The sequence below is a fragment of the Mercurialis annua genome, linkage group LG4 (genome assembly GCF_937616625.2).
Source record: "Mercurialis annua linkage group LG4, ddMerAnnu1.2, whole genome shotgun sequence".
NCBI lineage: Eukaryota > Viridiplantae > Streptophyta > Magnoliopsida > Malpighiales > Euphorbiaceae > Mercurialis > Mercurialis annua.
Genome location: NC_065573.1, coordinates 35,593,720 through 35,608,354, shown reverse-complemented (window position 1 = coordinate 35,608,354; position 14,635 = coordinate 35,593,720). Strand labels below are relative to the sequence as shown.

At 33.1% G+C, this 14,635-nt stretch overlaps 1 protein-coding gene across 4 annotated transcripts; it reads right to left on the bottom strand.

The window, feature by feature from the left end:
* Positions 1-323: 323 nt before the first annotated feature.
* LOC126676901 (protein VACUOLELESS1) lies at positions 324-14,198 on the bottom strand. Of its 4 annotated transcripts, XR_007640439.2 has the most exons (17): positions 13,187-14,197; positions 12,592-12,882; positions 12,182-12,317; positions 11,286-11,404; positions 11,092-11,184; positions 10,025-10,114; positions 9,804-9,917; positions 9,557-9,664; positions 9,366-9,439; positions 8,743-8,797; positions 7,928-8,109; positions 6,228-6,357; positions 6,006-6,108; positions 5,392-5,489; positions 4,908-5,070; positions 977-2,073; positions 324-839 (listed from the first exon to the last, which is right to left on the bottom strand). XR_007640439.2 is itself a non-coding variant. In XM_050371230.2 (16 exons), exons 1-15 carry the CDS (start codon positions 14,030-14,032, stop codon positions 4,915-4,917), a joined length of 2,595 nt encoding a protein of 864 aa, XP_050227187.1. In that variant the 5' UTR covers positions 14,033-14,197; the 3' UTR covers positions 4,643-4,796; positions 4,908-4,914. The 4 variants fall into 4 exon arrangements, 3 of the variants coding, with proteins under 3 accessions (XP_050227187.1, XP_050227188.1, XP_050227186.1); XM_050371230.2 differs by lacking the exons at positions 324-839; positions 977-2,073 and adding an exon at positions 4,643-4,796; XM_050371231.2 differs by lacking the exons at positions 324-839; positions 977-2,073 and having other exon boundaries at positions 4,643-5,070; positions 11,286-11,391; positions 12,178-12,317; positions 13,187-14,198.
* Positions 14,199-14,635: the final 437 nt, after the last annotated feature.

Here is a 14,635-nt window from a genome sequence, read left to right as displayed (position 1 = left end):
CACATATATTTTTGTCTTACTGTCTAAAATGGATTTAAAATACAACTCAATCATATGCTTAAAAATCAATTGTTTTTCTTGTGATCTCCATATTTACATTGTAGTTAAAAAATAAATCAAAGTATAATCCTCATGTCTATGTTTGCACTACAGTTTAAGAATTATTTAAAAAATATGTTAATAAGAACAAATAAAGTTCATATGAGATGTACATAGATGTGTATGAGTTTTAACAATAAAATATCAAAATATGAGATTTATGATTTAGAACAATCCTAATAAGTAATGTAACAGAATTAAATTTGAGAAAGCAATGACAACAATTGCACCAGAAGAAGAATCAGCTTGATTAGTTCTGAAATAATAATTAAAAGGAATTCTTAGTACAAACTCCATCAATGGAGCTGCTCGAACTCATTCACAACCAGGACTAGAACCTAACTTATTACAGTAGAAGAAGAAGGTAAATTGGCAGAAGAGCCAAGTCTTCTTTTAAAACTCTGGTAGGACACTATGACACCTAAGTCTCCACTCTTGACGGAATGGGAACCCCAACACAAAACTATTGCATCTAAATTTCTGATTTGGTAGAACGAGAACGACAACCTTGATAGGATATCACTTAAGTTTCTGATTTTTGTAGACTGGAAATTTCAATAACGAACTATAGCACCTGAGTCTCTAACCTTTAAAAAGCACAAAATTTTACTCCTCTTCAATTAAACCCTCTATAGCTCTTCTTTTCCACATAATATGCAAGCTAAGGAAACTCGTTAAAAATAGAACCTTCTTATTTCTTCTACCTCTTAATTCTACTTCGCTTACATCCTTCCGGAAATCTGCATGATTTCAAAGAGGACATGAGTTCTACATATGCCTTTTATGTCTCTCCAGATTTCAATCAAAGATGATTGTAATGATTTTTCACAAAATGTCATTAATATAAAAAAAACAAATGAAGAGTGTCTCGGGTTACCTTATCAACTTTTTTCCTTTCCTCGCGATGTATTGTTTCCAAATACTTGGCCAATCTATACATCAATTCCTCAAGAGGCTTCTTTATGGCTTTTCTATATTAAAGCTTGGTTGAACCATGAAAGAAATTCCTTGCAGATGCTCCTCTGTTGCTGCAGCCTTAGACAGTAGGTTGGCATCTTCATTTTCAGCTCTTGGTACATGATGAAGTTCCCGTCTTCTGCCCTCTTCTTCCAACTTATCAAGCTCTTTGTTCAGTCAAAATACTTTCTCATTTTCAGATCTCTTACTTCAAACGTTCCTCTTATTTGATTCACTACAAGTTTGGAGCCACTTTTGATCATCAAGTGTTCAGCTTTCACAACTCTTTCATTTGCAACCCTTAACCACATCGCTTTGTATTCCGCCATTTTAATCAAAGCATAGAAATCAAACTTGACCGATTACTTTAGATACATTCTCCAGCCATGAGAGTATTATCCCGGCGCAAACCCAATCGCATGACCAGCTTGAGGAAGTTACTCTTCAATTAGAAAGGGCCTCTAATTTGAGATCCATACCTGATGTCGTATGACATAGCTAAAAGTCTTCCTGATGTTTATGGCTCAGCAATACTTTGCTCAACGGCCGGTTGCTTCTGACCAAATAACATGAATTTCAAAATATCTCCTCAACTTTTCTAATGACGTCTTCATGGATGTAAGCAGTTTCTAATGGCACTTTCATGAATGTAAGCAAAGTAGGATTAAGAGGCAGAGGAAATCAAAAGCTTCTATCTTAACAAGTTTCCTTAGCTTGCACATTCATATGAACAGATGGATCTAATCGAGGACGGGTAGAATTTTGTGCCTTTAAGTCTCTAAAAGTTAGAGAGTCAGATGGTACAATTCTTTATCGAGATTTTCATTCCAACAAAATCAGAAATTTAGTTCGTATCAAGGTTTTCGTTCTACCAAAATTAGAGAATCAGACACTATAGTTTTCTATTGAGATTCTCATTCCACCAAGAGCATAGACTTGGGTGCCATAGTTCCCTACCGGAGTATTAAATGAAGAGTTGCTTCCTCAGCTAGCTTAATCACCTCTCCATCTTGCTGCCTAGAAATGAATTCAAAGACAAATCTATTAAGATAATTAAATAAGCACATGAAATTTAATAAAATCAAAGTTAAAAATCAATATTTTTTCTTGTGAACTACATTTCAACATTGTAGTTGAAAAATAATTGAACAAAATAATCAAACTATAATCCTCATATTTATGTTGGCCTTACAGTTTAATTATTAAAATACATAGATAAAATAAATAAATAAATTTCATATGTGATACATTGGCACGGTTGTTAGACTCAAGTCGATTCTTAGCAGTCGAGTCAAAGTTACAACAAAATGAGTTGACTCGAAATTGTGCAAGAATCGGTCCGAATTGAGTGAATCGGACGGATTTGGACTGAGTCAGATTAAAAAAGTCTTTCAAAAGCTGGAATTTCTTCAAAGATAAGAAATAGATCTGAATTCAGAATCAAACCTTTATAGTCATGGCGCCGTTGATGGAGAGAAAAAGAAGATGAAGAAGACAAAGGGGGAAACTAGAAAATTATAAAGGAAGATGAATAGGGTTTCACAGAGATGGAAGCGCATGTGTGGGTGTAGTTATTATGGATTTTAATAACTTAACGTTAACATATGGCATTCATGCAAGTAATTGCACCAAATGCAAACGAACACCGCCTAACGGCTCTTTCGGAAATGAAGATATACTTATAAAAGTAAGAAAAACTTAAAAAGATCTACAAATATTAAAATTTAATTATATAAAACACTTGTATGATATGTCCCGATAAAAAGTCTCATTTCTATCTTGAAAATACTTTTTCATCAAATTTCTTATCCTTTTTTTAGTCATTTTAATAGAATTTTATGAATTTTTTTTATTATTATTAATAGAAGCAAAACATAAAAAAAATAAAAATAAAAATATTTTTTTAATTTGTGTGTAAAAACAAATGAGACTTTTTAAACGAAATGGAGTGATTACTAGAAAAGATTGGACAGTTCTATTGGAATGGAGGGAGTAGATTTTTATATAAATAAAGTTTTATTACACTAGAAAAAATAAGTCATTTAAATTTAAGTCATAATAACTTTTTGTGTTTTAGAAAGAAAGAAAAATTCTCATTTGTTTATTATGGCTAACGTGAATAATTAAATTTAAAAAACGGGTTTTTAATTAAAAAAGGACTTTTTAACTTTTATTATTTACAGAAACATATCCGAAGAATTTCTGAAAATTTCGTAAACAGAAATGTTTATGAAAAACGCACTTTCCCTAAATTTTCCGTGCATCATAGCAAGTAAATTATATTTTTCGTCCTTGGATAATTTTTTTATCCCACAATAACTAGGGTAATTAATTCCCACTCACTGAATTTTTTTAATTACTAAATTTTAGTTTTTTGTTGTAAACGAGTATTTCTAAACAAAAATATTTAAGTGGCAGCCGAATTTTGACATGTGACAGCCGGATTTTGCTAGTTTTATCTTAAAAACTTATCACTCATACATACTTTTAGTATGGAAGAGAGTTTTTAGGCTAAATTATGTACACACGGCAAGTTTTCAGGTAAAATAAATAAATTCTAATTGCCATTTAAATATTTTTGGCCAAGAACGAACATAAAAAAAATAAAGTTTAGTGACAAAAAAATAATCAAAATTTAGTATCTAAAATGAAAAATGAGTGATCTTCAAAATCAATTACTACAATAACTAAAAACATAGAAAGATTATTTGCATTAAAAATTTCAAATTTTCACATTTATAGCAATTTAATTACTATAATTTTTAAATAAAGCTAACATTCAATGATTGAAACATCGAATAATGACATTTGGAATGTGAAATACCAAAAATAGTTAAGCTTTCTCATATTAAATTTTAAACGTTGTTCTTAAGCCACTACGAACGCAAAAAGTTAATATTTTATATGAAAATAACTCAACAATTAATAATTTTTATTTTGTATCCTCATATTATATTAAATGAGTCACATTAATATGAAAAGTGTTCTTTAAATAAAAATCATCAATTAAAATGTAAAAAGACTTTTTTTTAATGAGGATGAGATGAATACAGCATAGATTTACATGTAAATTGTAATTTTTTTTTTTTGGCAATTGGAAAGGAAAAGCGTTCTTAGGAGTTAAACCCACGACCTAAGTAGAATGTTGTCCAAACTTGTACAATTTGACCTAAAGCTCATTAATAATTTTTATAAAATAATAATAATTAGACTTTATAAGATAACTTTTAATTTTCCAAGCAGTATTTAATGCATATTTTATTTTCAAATTTTTATTAAACAGCTACATACATAGGTATGTATGAATTTTAATAACAAAATGGAGAAGAACCAGAATATGAATAAGTTGTTAAAGGAGAAGAAGAAGCTAAACTAGGAGAAGAAACAAGTCCACAACTTGATGTTATTGCTGATGACCAATGACTAAATTAAATAAATAAAACGAACTCAAACCAACATTTTAAAAACAGAATCAATTTGCACAATTCAGTTGGGTTCGATTCAAACTTGCTCACTCCTAATTGGCATACAAAAAAACAAAAGGAACACAGTAACATTATGAAAAAATTTAAACTAAAAAATGGACTGAGCAAAACCAAATGGGAACCAAAATTTATTAACAAAAAATCAAGCAAGTATCTAGATTACAGATTATTGAAATACATTTGCTATAAAAAAGGACAAAAACATCCCCAAAAATTCTATCATCCCTAAAAGTAAAAACTGCACACGCAAGACACCTGCAAGAATAACTTAGCTTTTTCTTTTAACATCATCATCAGATTACATTAAGGTTTTATATGCACACAGTATGCTGAGCAGGGCATATGAAAAAGATATAATATACACACCTGACTATCATACACCTTGGAAGGACGATCGAAAAGTATCAAAAATTGATGAAGCTGTTGAATTCTGTGCAAAGCTCAGTTTCAATCGTCCAAGCAATTCTCCATCTTTTGCCTGAGAAGCGGCATCTGCTGCTTCTTTTGCCATGCCAATCCGAGCATAAGCCTGTGAATTACAAGGATCATGACAATGGTATTTGGAGGCCAATGTACAATTAAGGAAAAATTACTATCACCCGCTTAACGGTAGGTCAAAATTAGTGTTTTTCTCCTGAATTTTGGAAACTCGAATCTTTGCTTCTCTAGTTTTTCAGTTCCATTTAACTGAAAGTCTGAAACCTCCTTACAACGGGAGTTTCGGTTTTCTAAAAACTAAAAGTCAGGAGAAAATGGTGAATTTTTAAAATTCGTAAGAAAAAAAAAACATTAATGATGACCCAACCTCAAAGGGATGACAGTAACTTTTTGATGATATAATTCTGATTACCTCTGCCCTCTCTCTAAGATCAGAAAGCTTGGGAATATATTTCAGAGCTTCACCTTTCTCGTCAGCATCAGTGCACGCCTCCACAAATGGTCTGTAACCTATTTGAAGCCAAAATAAATAAATAAACAAAATATACACATTAACACAGATCTTATTTATCAAATATAAAGCTGTTCAAGGTCATTGTTAAATTGCCAAGTACAAATTTAGTTTCTGCAGAAAACACAAAAAAGGTAATTCCTTTATCTATTTAAGATATTGAGCTAGACACTAATCCATGCACGGCAATCGCTGACTAACATTACAATCACCGTTCCCATTTTAAGGTTCAATTTTGCCCATATTCAATCATGACCTTTATGGTTTGCTTACGGTAAAATCATGGAAATATTGCGAAGTGTCTGCTGAAAATTCAAAGCTAAACTCCACTTCATACATTCAATAACCTTTCTTGAAGAGGCTTTTGCTAAGCATGGGGAAAATTAATTTTCAGGTGAATTGTTCACTAGAATCTTTACAATTTTGACAATGATAGATGACTGTGGAAGCAGATAGAATACTAGCTGAATTTGGTTTAGTTGATGTTCATTGAAGATTGAATAAAAGACTTATACCAGTTGGCGGTCTCTTCTCCTTAGAAAACTTTTCTAGAGCATCCCAATCTCTGATTGTTGCCAAAGCAAAAACTTTAAGCCAGTACCATCTTTTCTCAGAAACCTGCAAAAAAGTAAGCACACACAAAATAAGGACGAGATTGAAAGTAACAAGAAAAATAACTCTTTTGCGCTCGCTATCTCCACTTAAATGTAATGCAACATTAAGAGAACTTCACAGACCTTAAACTCTGTTTTCACTTTTGTAGCAGCCCGATGATTCCCTAATACAATGCATGTTCTGATGGTATCACTTATGCTAGAATCAACAAATATGGCCTGCTTTGTAGATACTTCTATCTCGTGTTGAATTCTGAAAAGGTCGCAAGTAATCAGCAGTGCAGGTAAAGTTTATTCGTCGAATAAGAAAAAAGAAGCAAGCAAATACTTGAACAAAGAATAAAGAACAGATAAGGGAGATGTAACATGATGAGCTATACAACATATGAAATAATGCATAATGTAGCAAAAAAAGAACTTGCACTTAAAATAATGCTAATTAACAATTAATTCCAAAAAGAATGTCTTTCAATTACAAGTCTATCAGTAGCAATAATAAAAATGAGTTCGATAACTTCTAAGGAGGATCAAATTCATAAATCATTATTCATATTATTTTATACTACATAAAGTATGAATTAGAATGACACTTTTTTCATTACAATCAAAAAACTTTTACTTTTGCACCGAAAAGAAATTCAAGAAAAAAGAACCAAAAACTCTTTTAACACATTTAGATAAAATATTTTAACTGTGTGCATAATCTTAAGTCCGCTAAAAAGAATAAATAGTCTAGTGAGAATTACGAAAATATATGAGCTTAAATGGGCAAGTTCTTAAACAATTAGCTCATTAGCATAGTTGTTAAAGACGCAAAGCACCCCAAGAGCAACACAATAAAGCAAATAAACCTCATAACATGATAACTGCATCAATGCTTTTAAATCTAAACAAAAAATATGCACAAATTACAGCTTAATCATTTTAAAATTTGACCTAAAAATTTAAACCACTATGTACATTTCAAAAGACTTGACCAATCATACTAAAAAACTAGAATTACTGGAGAAACTTTCACAAGTCGGCTACCATCATCATCAATAGTTCAATGTGTAGAATATTTAGAGGACTAAATTGTAATGAAACTTTATTTATTATGCTGAAGAAAATTTTAGTACAAAAGACAGTCACACACACTAATACTCATAATTTTTCACTCATGTACACACTCTTCTACAATACATGCATAACTAAACACTCATCAGTTGGCACACCGCACACTCGCATACACAAAACTAAATCATCCTAACCATATTTATACTAGGTAAAAATAGATTTTAGTTCCTTATTTAGTGTTGGTGTTATTATCTTAACAGGTATGTTTGGTAAATTCTAGAAATAGAAAGATTCTCAGGAGAAATAACAATATAAAATTATAGAATATTCTAAAAAGAGTTGTCCATTTTGCCTTTATCACGCAGTTTATGAAAAACAATCATTATTTATGGGTTTTGTAAAATTTTCCTTACTTTCTTGTCATATCCTTATTTAATATAGGGTCCACTTGCAATTTACTTTCAATTTACTCATTAGTAGATTTTAAATAGGGATAATATAGGAAAATTGAGTGTAAAAATTGTTATTTTTTAAAAGTGGACAGAAATTTTGGGACAAAAAAATTTCTCAAAGTGGACAACTCTATTGAGACGGAGGGAGTATTTATTTTGTCATTCTCCATATAACTGATAAAGGAAATGCATCAAGTGATTCTAAAATGCGGTGTATTGAAACTTCACACAAAATTCAATGTTATTAACATGTTTGATCATGATTCATTATGGCTAATGCAGAGATGAGACCTAAAGATTGTTGCAATCTCTTACCTTAACAGCTTTGCATGCTCTTCAGCAGCTTTTGACTCAAAAACATGTTCCTTGGTCTCTGAGAAAAGCTGTTGGGCCTTTTCGATGAGCTTTATGCGTGGACCATGAAGTGGAGATCCTCTACTTGCCATTGGATTTTTCCCCATTTCCCATGATTCTTTCCATAAAAGAAAAGCGACATCCTGAAGGACCAAATAGTAATCAAATTATTTGGCAAAGCATGATTAAGTATGGCCTAACACCCAAAATAATAATTTTAGAAGAACTAGAGACAGGCTCAACTCATTCTGGTTTATAATATTATTCGGCTGAAAGAAATCTCAAAAGAAATGGCTACTCTAAAATAAGCAAAACCTTGTCATCTCTGTTATAAACTAAATTTTTTTAAATTTGAATTTAGAAGTACAACAAGTATGCAAGGTATGTGAATTTGTAAAAGCATTTTGCAGTAACAATCAAAAACTATTGCGTTCAGTCGTATTATATATAATTACCTGTGTCTTTGTCATGTTGTCTATCAAAAATAAATGGTCAAGCGATAAACGATTGCATAGTTTTGTATCATTTAAGACCCAATAGGTATTGTTATCTTGACTACGGGCTCAAAGTATGAAAGATTTAAAACAAACTATGATGCTAAAATAGACCAAATAATCTAAGTACTCCCTCACTTCAATAGCCGATGAGGAAAATCATTAACTAATTGGAAAATGCCTAAAGCAATATGCAAAACTTGATAAATTTATTACTCTTCTATGAGAATCAAATACCCCAAAGAACAAATGTTGACAACTAATAAAACAACTCATACATACTTGAAGCTGTCCAGTTGATAGGAAGAAGTCTTTCAAGAATTCATGTTTATAGCACCTGAGACGCAATTACACCAAAGAGTAAGATACAACAATTTGTCTTCCAGAACTTATGGTCACATTTACAACCAGAAGAAGAGTCAAGAAAAAAAGAATGATTAAATAAAGATGGTTAAAATCAGACTTTATGCTTGTTGTATTTTAGAGGAAGAAGCTGTTCACTCATGTGAAATAGTTAGTACATATGAGCATCAGGTGAAGGCCCTAGCCGAGCTATGACTCGTAAACATTCAGCAAAATACCATCAAGACGTGTTTCTGAATATATAATGTGCCAATTTACAGAACTCACTAAGGAATTGCAATCATTCAATAAACAATTCTGGTTGCAGTAAGCCCCCCTTTGCGGCTTAGTCAATAACATTAAAATACTCACAATCATCTAAAGGAAAACAATTAAATGAATTATGAAAAAAAAAAGGCGTATTTCTATTCCCTAGTATCTTGTAGTTTGCCAACTAGATATATTGCATTTTCTCATTCATTTTACCAAAAGGATCCCAAAATATGAAGTACATGACAAAAAAAAGTCAACTAATAGAAAATACCATTCAATACTGCACTTACCGTGCATAAACTATAAACAAATCACGTGCTAAGGGTCTCGCTTGTATTGTTCCAAAAAATTCTAAGGCTGGCCTCTGCATTATAAACAAAAAACAGAATCAATAAGCACATTTTTCTTAATTCGCACAGAATATATCCTGATTGATATCCTCAAGAAAAAAAACCTGAATATGAATTCCTGAAAGCAATACCTTTTGCCATATATGAAAGAGAACAAGGTATACAAGGTCAGTATCACCACTTTCAGTTGCCTTTATTAGAGCTGTATCCTCTTCCCCGATGCTTAATAGCAGAGGAACCTAATGAGCAAGAATCAGTCAATAAATAACTTAAATGTCTATGAATGTATGAAGAGCTTCTGGAAAATTTATATCATGCCACTTCTCTCTTTCAAAATGATGATCCAACAAGCGTTACTATTTAAATTATTTGAGAAACCTGTTTAGAGGAGCGTGGTTCATAATCAACAAGCATAGCGGCTAACTTCCGACGGCCACTCTTATCGGCATGGGCAGCAACTGCTGCATAAGATATTCCCTTGGATAGTTTGAGCTGCAACTCATATGAGCATTATTTTACATGTGGCATTTTTATGTGGTAAAAGAAAACAAGCCAACTTCTAAAGTTCTGTAGAGAAAGGAGTATTAAAGAGAACAAACCTTATCAAGCAAGATATCAAGAAGAGTTGCATCAGAAATTGTCAATGAAGCTGCTATCTTTGAACACGCCCAATGCATTATTACCACGTCCTATGCAAGGAGACAGAGGAAGTGCATCCACATGTAAATGATTTTATGTATTCAATAGAAGACATGTATTCTAAGGTTATATCAGTTCACAGTAAGATATCAAAATAGGAGGTTAGCAATGTCAAATCAAAATGTTCGTTCTATGATCTTTGCATATTCAAATGATTGCACGCAACAAGCAGTTCAAGACAATTAATATAAACTGCTCAGCTCTCACAGAACAGGGCATATTATTATTATTTCACGGAGATACAAGGATATTACTAAATGTTGCACATATGTACCAATCAGACATTTCTATATCTTGGATTTTGCTAAATGTGTAGCTTGTGTTACCTACAATTTTCAATTCCAAGCTGCCTAAGTTCATAATACATTAACCACAGCAATCGTAGAGCCACACCTGCACGTCTTAGCCATCAGGTGCTAGCCATTGTACTTTATCGCGTCTTTTTTACAATTCTTCATTTTTCAAGAGGAAAAAGAAAAATATTTAGATTTCTTAATTGTGTACATCATTTCCAGTTTTAGGTATCTTCTATGCTATAAAATGTGTATTATAATAGAGAAGATAAATTATTGTCAATATCTACAGCTTTAGTAAGTCCATCTTCCCCGATAGAACTTCTATATGATATAACTTCTGCACTCTATTTTCTATAGTGCAAACTCCTTAAGCATGACCACCTTAGCAAATAAAAACATATTAACTGTGGCTCTCTATTCACTAAGCTACTAAATATTATGCACATAATAAATTGAAGCTCACAGGAAATCAAGAGGGATGCCAGGGACATTTGAGGCTGTTGGTGACTTCTTTAAGGCCGTAACTGTATACATATTCAAATTTTTTTCCCTCAAGAAACCATATCATTGTTCCACCTTAAATTGTTTGGTTAAGGGTAAAGCAAAACCCTAGATAAATGCTAACGATAGATCATAATGCAGTAAAAGAATTTGTATGGTTCAAAACTTACTTGATTCATTCCAAGATACTCTGATATTCGTACCGCCAGAAGGTGCTGATGAGCATTAATCAGGCGACCAATCAGAACAGACGCTGTAAGGGACTGAATTCACAAAGTATGTTCAGTGTAAAGTTTCAATAAACATATAAAACATAAGCATCAAAATTAGATTGTTAAAGCGGGAAGGGTACGAAAATTGAAACCTTATATTGCTGAATACTTAGAGGGATGCCAACTTTAGAGTTTCGGACAGCATTCAAGACCCTCAAAGTTTTGCACATCTCCTGAATACCATCACGATGAAAATTGCTGCCAAAGCCAACTGGATATCAATACCGAGAACAAAAATCAGGAAAAGATTAAGGGAAAATACTAGAGATATTTATACTTAATATACCCCATAAATCATATCCACAAGAAATAGAATACATCGTCAACTCAAACATTAAATTACATCAGATGGACATAGAACTTCTAACATGTTGATCTCAACTCTCAAGAAGCAACATCAGAAGAACAAATTCCACAGCCTTGTGAGACTGCCTAATTGAAAACAACAGGAAAAACATGCAAGGAAATACCAACAATGACAAATCTTGTAAAGGAATATGCATTAACAAACTTTGTAGGGATAAGTAAAGCAATTATAAGTGCACGAAGCGTGCAATGCTGCCAAAAATCAGTACATCCAAATTTCCAACCCTTCCTCATACTTGAACTGTGAAGCAAAAACAAAACCAGAAGTTTTGATGCACAAGCATCTGTTGAGCATTCCCAGATCCAGACCACCAATCAGCCTTATAGATATGAGTACTGCTTAAATATTTAATGCAGGGAAAACAGAGGCTTTACCATATTAACAACTAATAATATAAGCAAGCACCTGTTATATGGAACAGAAATGCATCAAGTCTCTAACTCCACAATTTCAACCATCAAGATTTTGCCTTTAAGGGATTGTATAGGAAACTTAGCATCAATCCAGTATCAAATCACAAAAATTGTTTATCATCATGCAATAACATTAAAAAATGTTTCAACATATGTTAACTGAAAAAGTTTGATGCATCAACTTTTGAAATAAACCAAAGTCACCTACAAAAGGCTTGGCCATAGCTTGCAGCTCTTAGTAATGTTCTTTGACGAGAGACATTGAATTCATGACCAGCAGCATCAACACATGCTTCAACAGCATCAGGCAAGGACAAACGTATCAATCTCAAATTTTCATCTGCCTGGTAGATAAAGGACAGCATGAATTTCCTCAAGAAATATTAGATTAATTCATGATTTAGATACCTTACCTATAGACATTATGCTATTATGATATAACAAAAGAATAATAAATGAATGTTACAAACATACCACATATAAACGTATAATATTAGAGCATGAAATACATAAACATTTTACGGAAGTACACAGTTCATGCATACATGTAGCTAAACTATGCAGGACTGAAATAAGAGTATATAGATTCCTAAGTTTGCAAAACAAGGAGTGGCTTACCTTAGCACTTCGCCTGTCAAAATGATCCAATGCATCAAATAGTAAAGATGCAGGTGTGGTACTCCCTATCTTAAAGATAGATACAGTGGAATCAGGCACCCGTTGTAGAAATTCCATACTTGTGTTAGATAATATCCTTACTCCATCACACTCAGGTATAAGATTCAATGGTTCATCATAGATATAGGACACACAATCATCAGAAGGACCAACCATCAAAAGCATATCATCCCAATAAAGCAGCACAGAATCCAGTCCACACCAGGCCATTTGCTTTGGAGGAAGGGCTGACTGCATATGTTAAAGGGATTAAGAAGATCCCAAATGCAAGATAAGGTAAGATATAGTTAATAGATAAGAAAGACAGAAAGCTAAGATAGATTAGAGATGAGTTTAATTTTGAGACCTTCTATGCTTGCATAATGCAGTAAGCATAATACAATGCTGATAGAATTTTAGACTGTTTCAAGATTAACTGATCACTTATGACTACTTATAAACATTATTCTATAACATTATTTACCTCAAATCAAAAACCTGTTTAATCTAAATACAATAGCAATTGGATATTATTCTATAACATTATCGAATTTACCTCACATTGATACTGATAAATCAAATGAAACTGGATATTCAAGAACACAAGACTCCCATCATGTGTAAAACAAGCCAAAACCTTGCCATCACGAGACACAGCAATTTTCAAAATAGGCCCCAGTTCGACCACCTCCTCCGTAACATCACGGTTTGAGTCAACATGGATAATCTTCACATTCACAGGCCTCACCTCATCCTCATCAACAATCACAATCCTATCTCCCGCACACAAAATCACCTCCACATTCCCGGATACAGTAAACTGCGGCTCAATCACAGCCATACAATGTGGCAACTCATCCTCATCAGCAACACCAAACCCTAACTCCGCCGTTTTATAATCAGCCAACTGAACCGGTTTCACATCCTTATAATCAGACACAGAGAATAACCGCCCAGCCTCAGTCAAACACACAACACCGTCGCCCCAAAACACGCAGTCCACCACATTCTGTTCGAAGCACTCTTTTCCCATGGAAAGACTAGGCTCAATACACTCCGAGTGAATATTATAGCGATAAATTGTACCGTCCTGCACAATGCAAATTAGGGTTTGATCCTCCGTCCATGACATTCCGATTAATCGGCCTCCGGGGTGTTTCCACACGGTTTCTGAGATAAGGATTCCGGCGGAGTTGAAGATGCGGAGTTTACGGAGAGCTGATTCGGAATAGAGCTGCACGATCTTCGAATCGTCTCGGATTATCGCGATTGGACCGCCGAACGACGCGCAGGCGATTTTGTATCGGCTTAAATCGATGGTTTTCCATTGCATTTGATATATTTCTTGTTTGCGGTAGAAAGTTGTGGAGAGGAGTTGCCATTCTGCTGCCACGTTTGACATTGTTGCCTGCTTGATGATCACCGCCGTGACTTTTTAGAAACAGATCATCGGAACTCTACAGAATATCAGCGATCAGACCGGGCTGAGCTTCATTGGACTTGAACTGTCCAACGTAATTTGGAGTGGAAGGGTAATAGAAGGCAAAAAAGAATGACAAGACCTCTTTGTGTCGGAATCTGAATGGTTTTAGAGTAGTCTGGGTCCCTATACTATCACAGTTTTAACAATTGAGCCCATGTATTAAAAATTGTCCGCATTGGTCTTGTCAATTTCATCCAAATTAAGTTTTTCTGCCAATTTTCGTTTATGCAAAGTTTATCCACAACGAAAATGTTTGCAATTGACAGTGTAGAGTCTCAAATGTTTTTTGGTATAAAGATTCGATCATTAAAAGAGTGACAGTGTAGGAATCCAAATATATCGTTATTGCCAATTTATTTATTTATCTTTTGAAAAAATGGGTAATTTTTACTAATGGTGCCCTAACTTTTTTCTCTCCTCGCCAAATCATTCATAAACTTTAATTCATATCTCAACTATCTCTAAATTCTATTTAATATTCAATTGTGTCCAAGGATTTGCTTTTTCCATTCAGCCAATGGA

Coding starts and splice junctions, on each gene's coding strand:
- LOC126676901 (XM_050371229.2), bottom strand. CDS start 14,032: ATGTCAAACGTGGCAGCAGAATGGCAACTCCTCTCCACAACTTTCTAC. Junction 9,665..9,803: donor AACCACGCTCCTCTAAACAG/GTTTCTCAAATA, acceptor CTTGCTCATTAG/GTTCCTCTGCTATTAAGCAT. Junction 9,440..9,556: donor TCTTTCATATATGGCAAAAG/GTATTGCTTTCA, acceptor TTTATAATGCAG/AGGCCAGCCTTAGAATTTTT.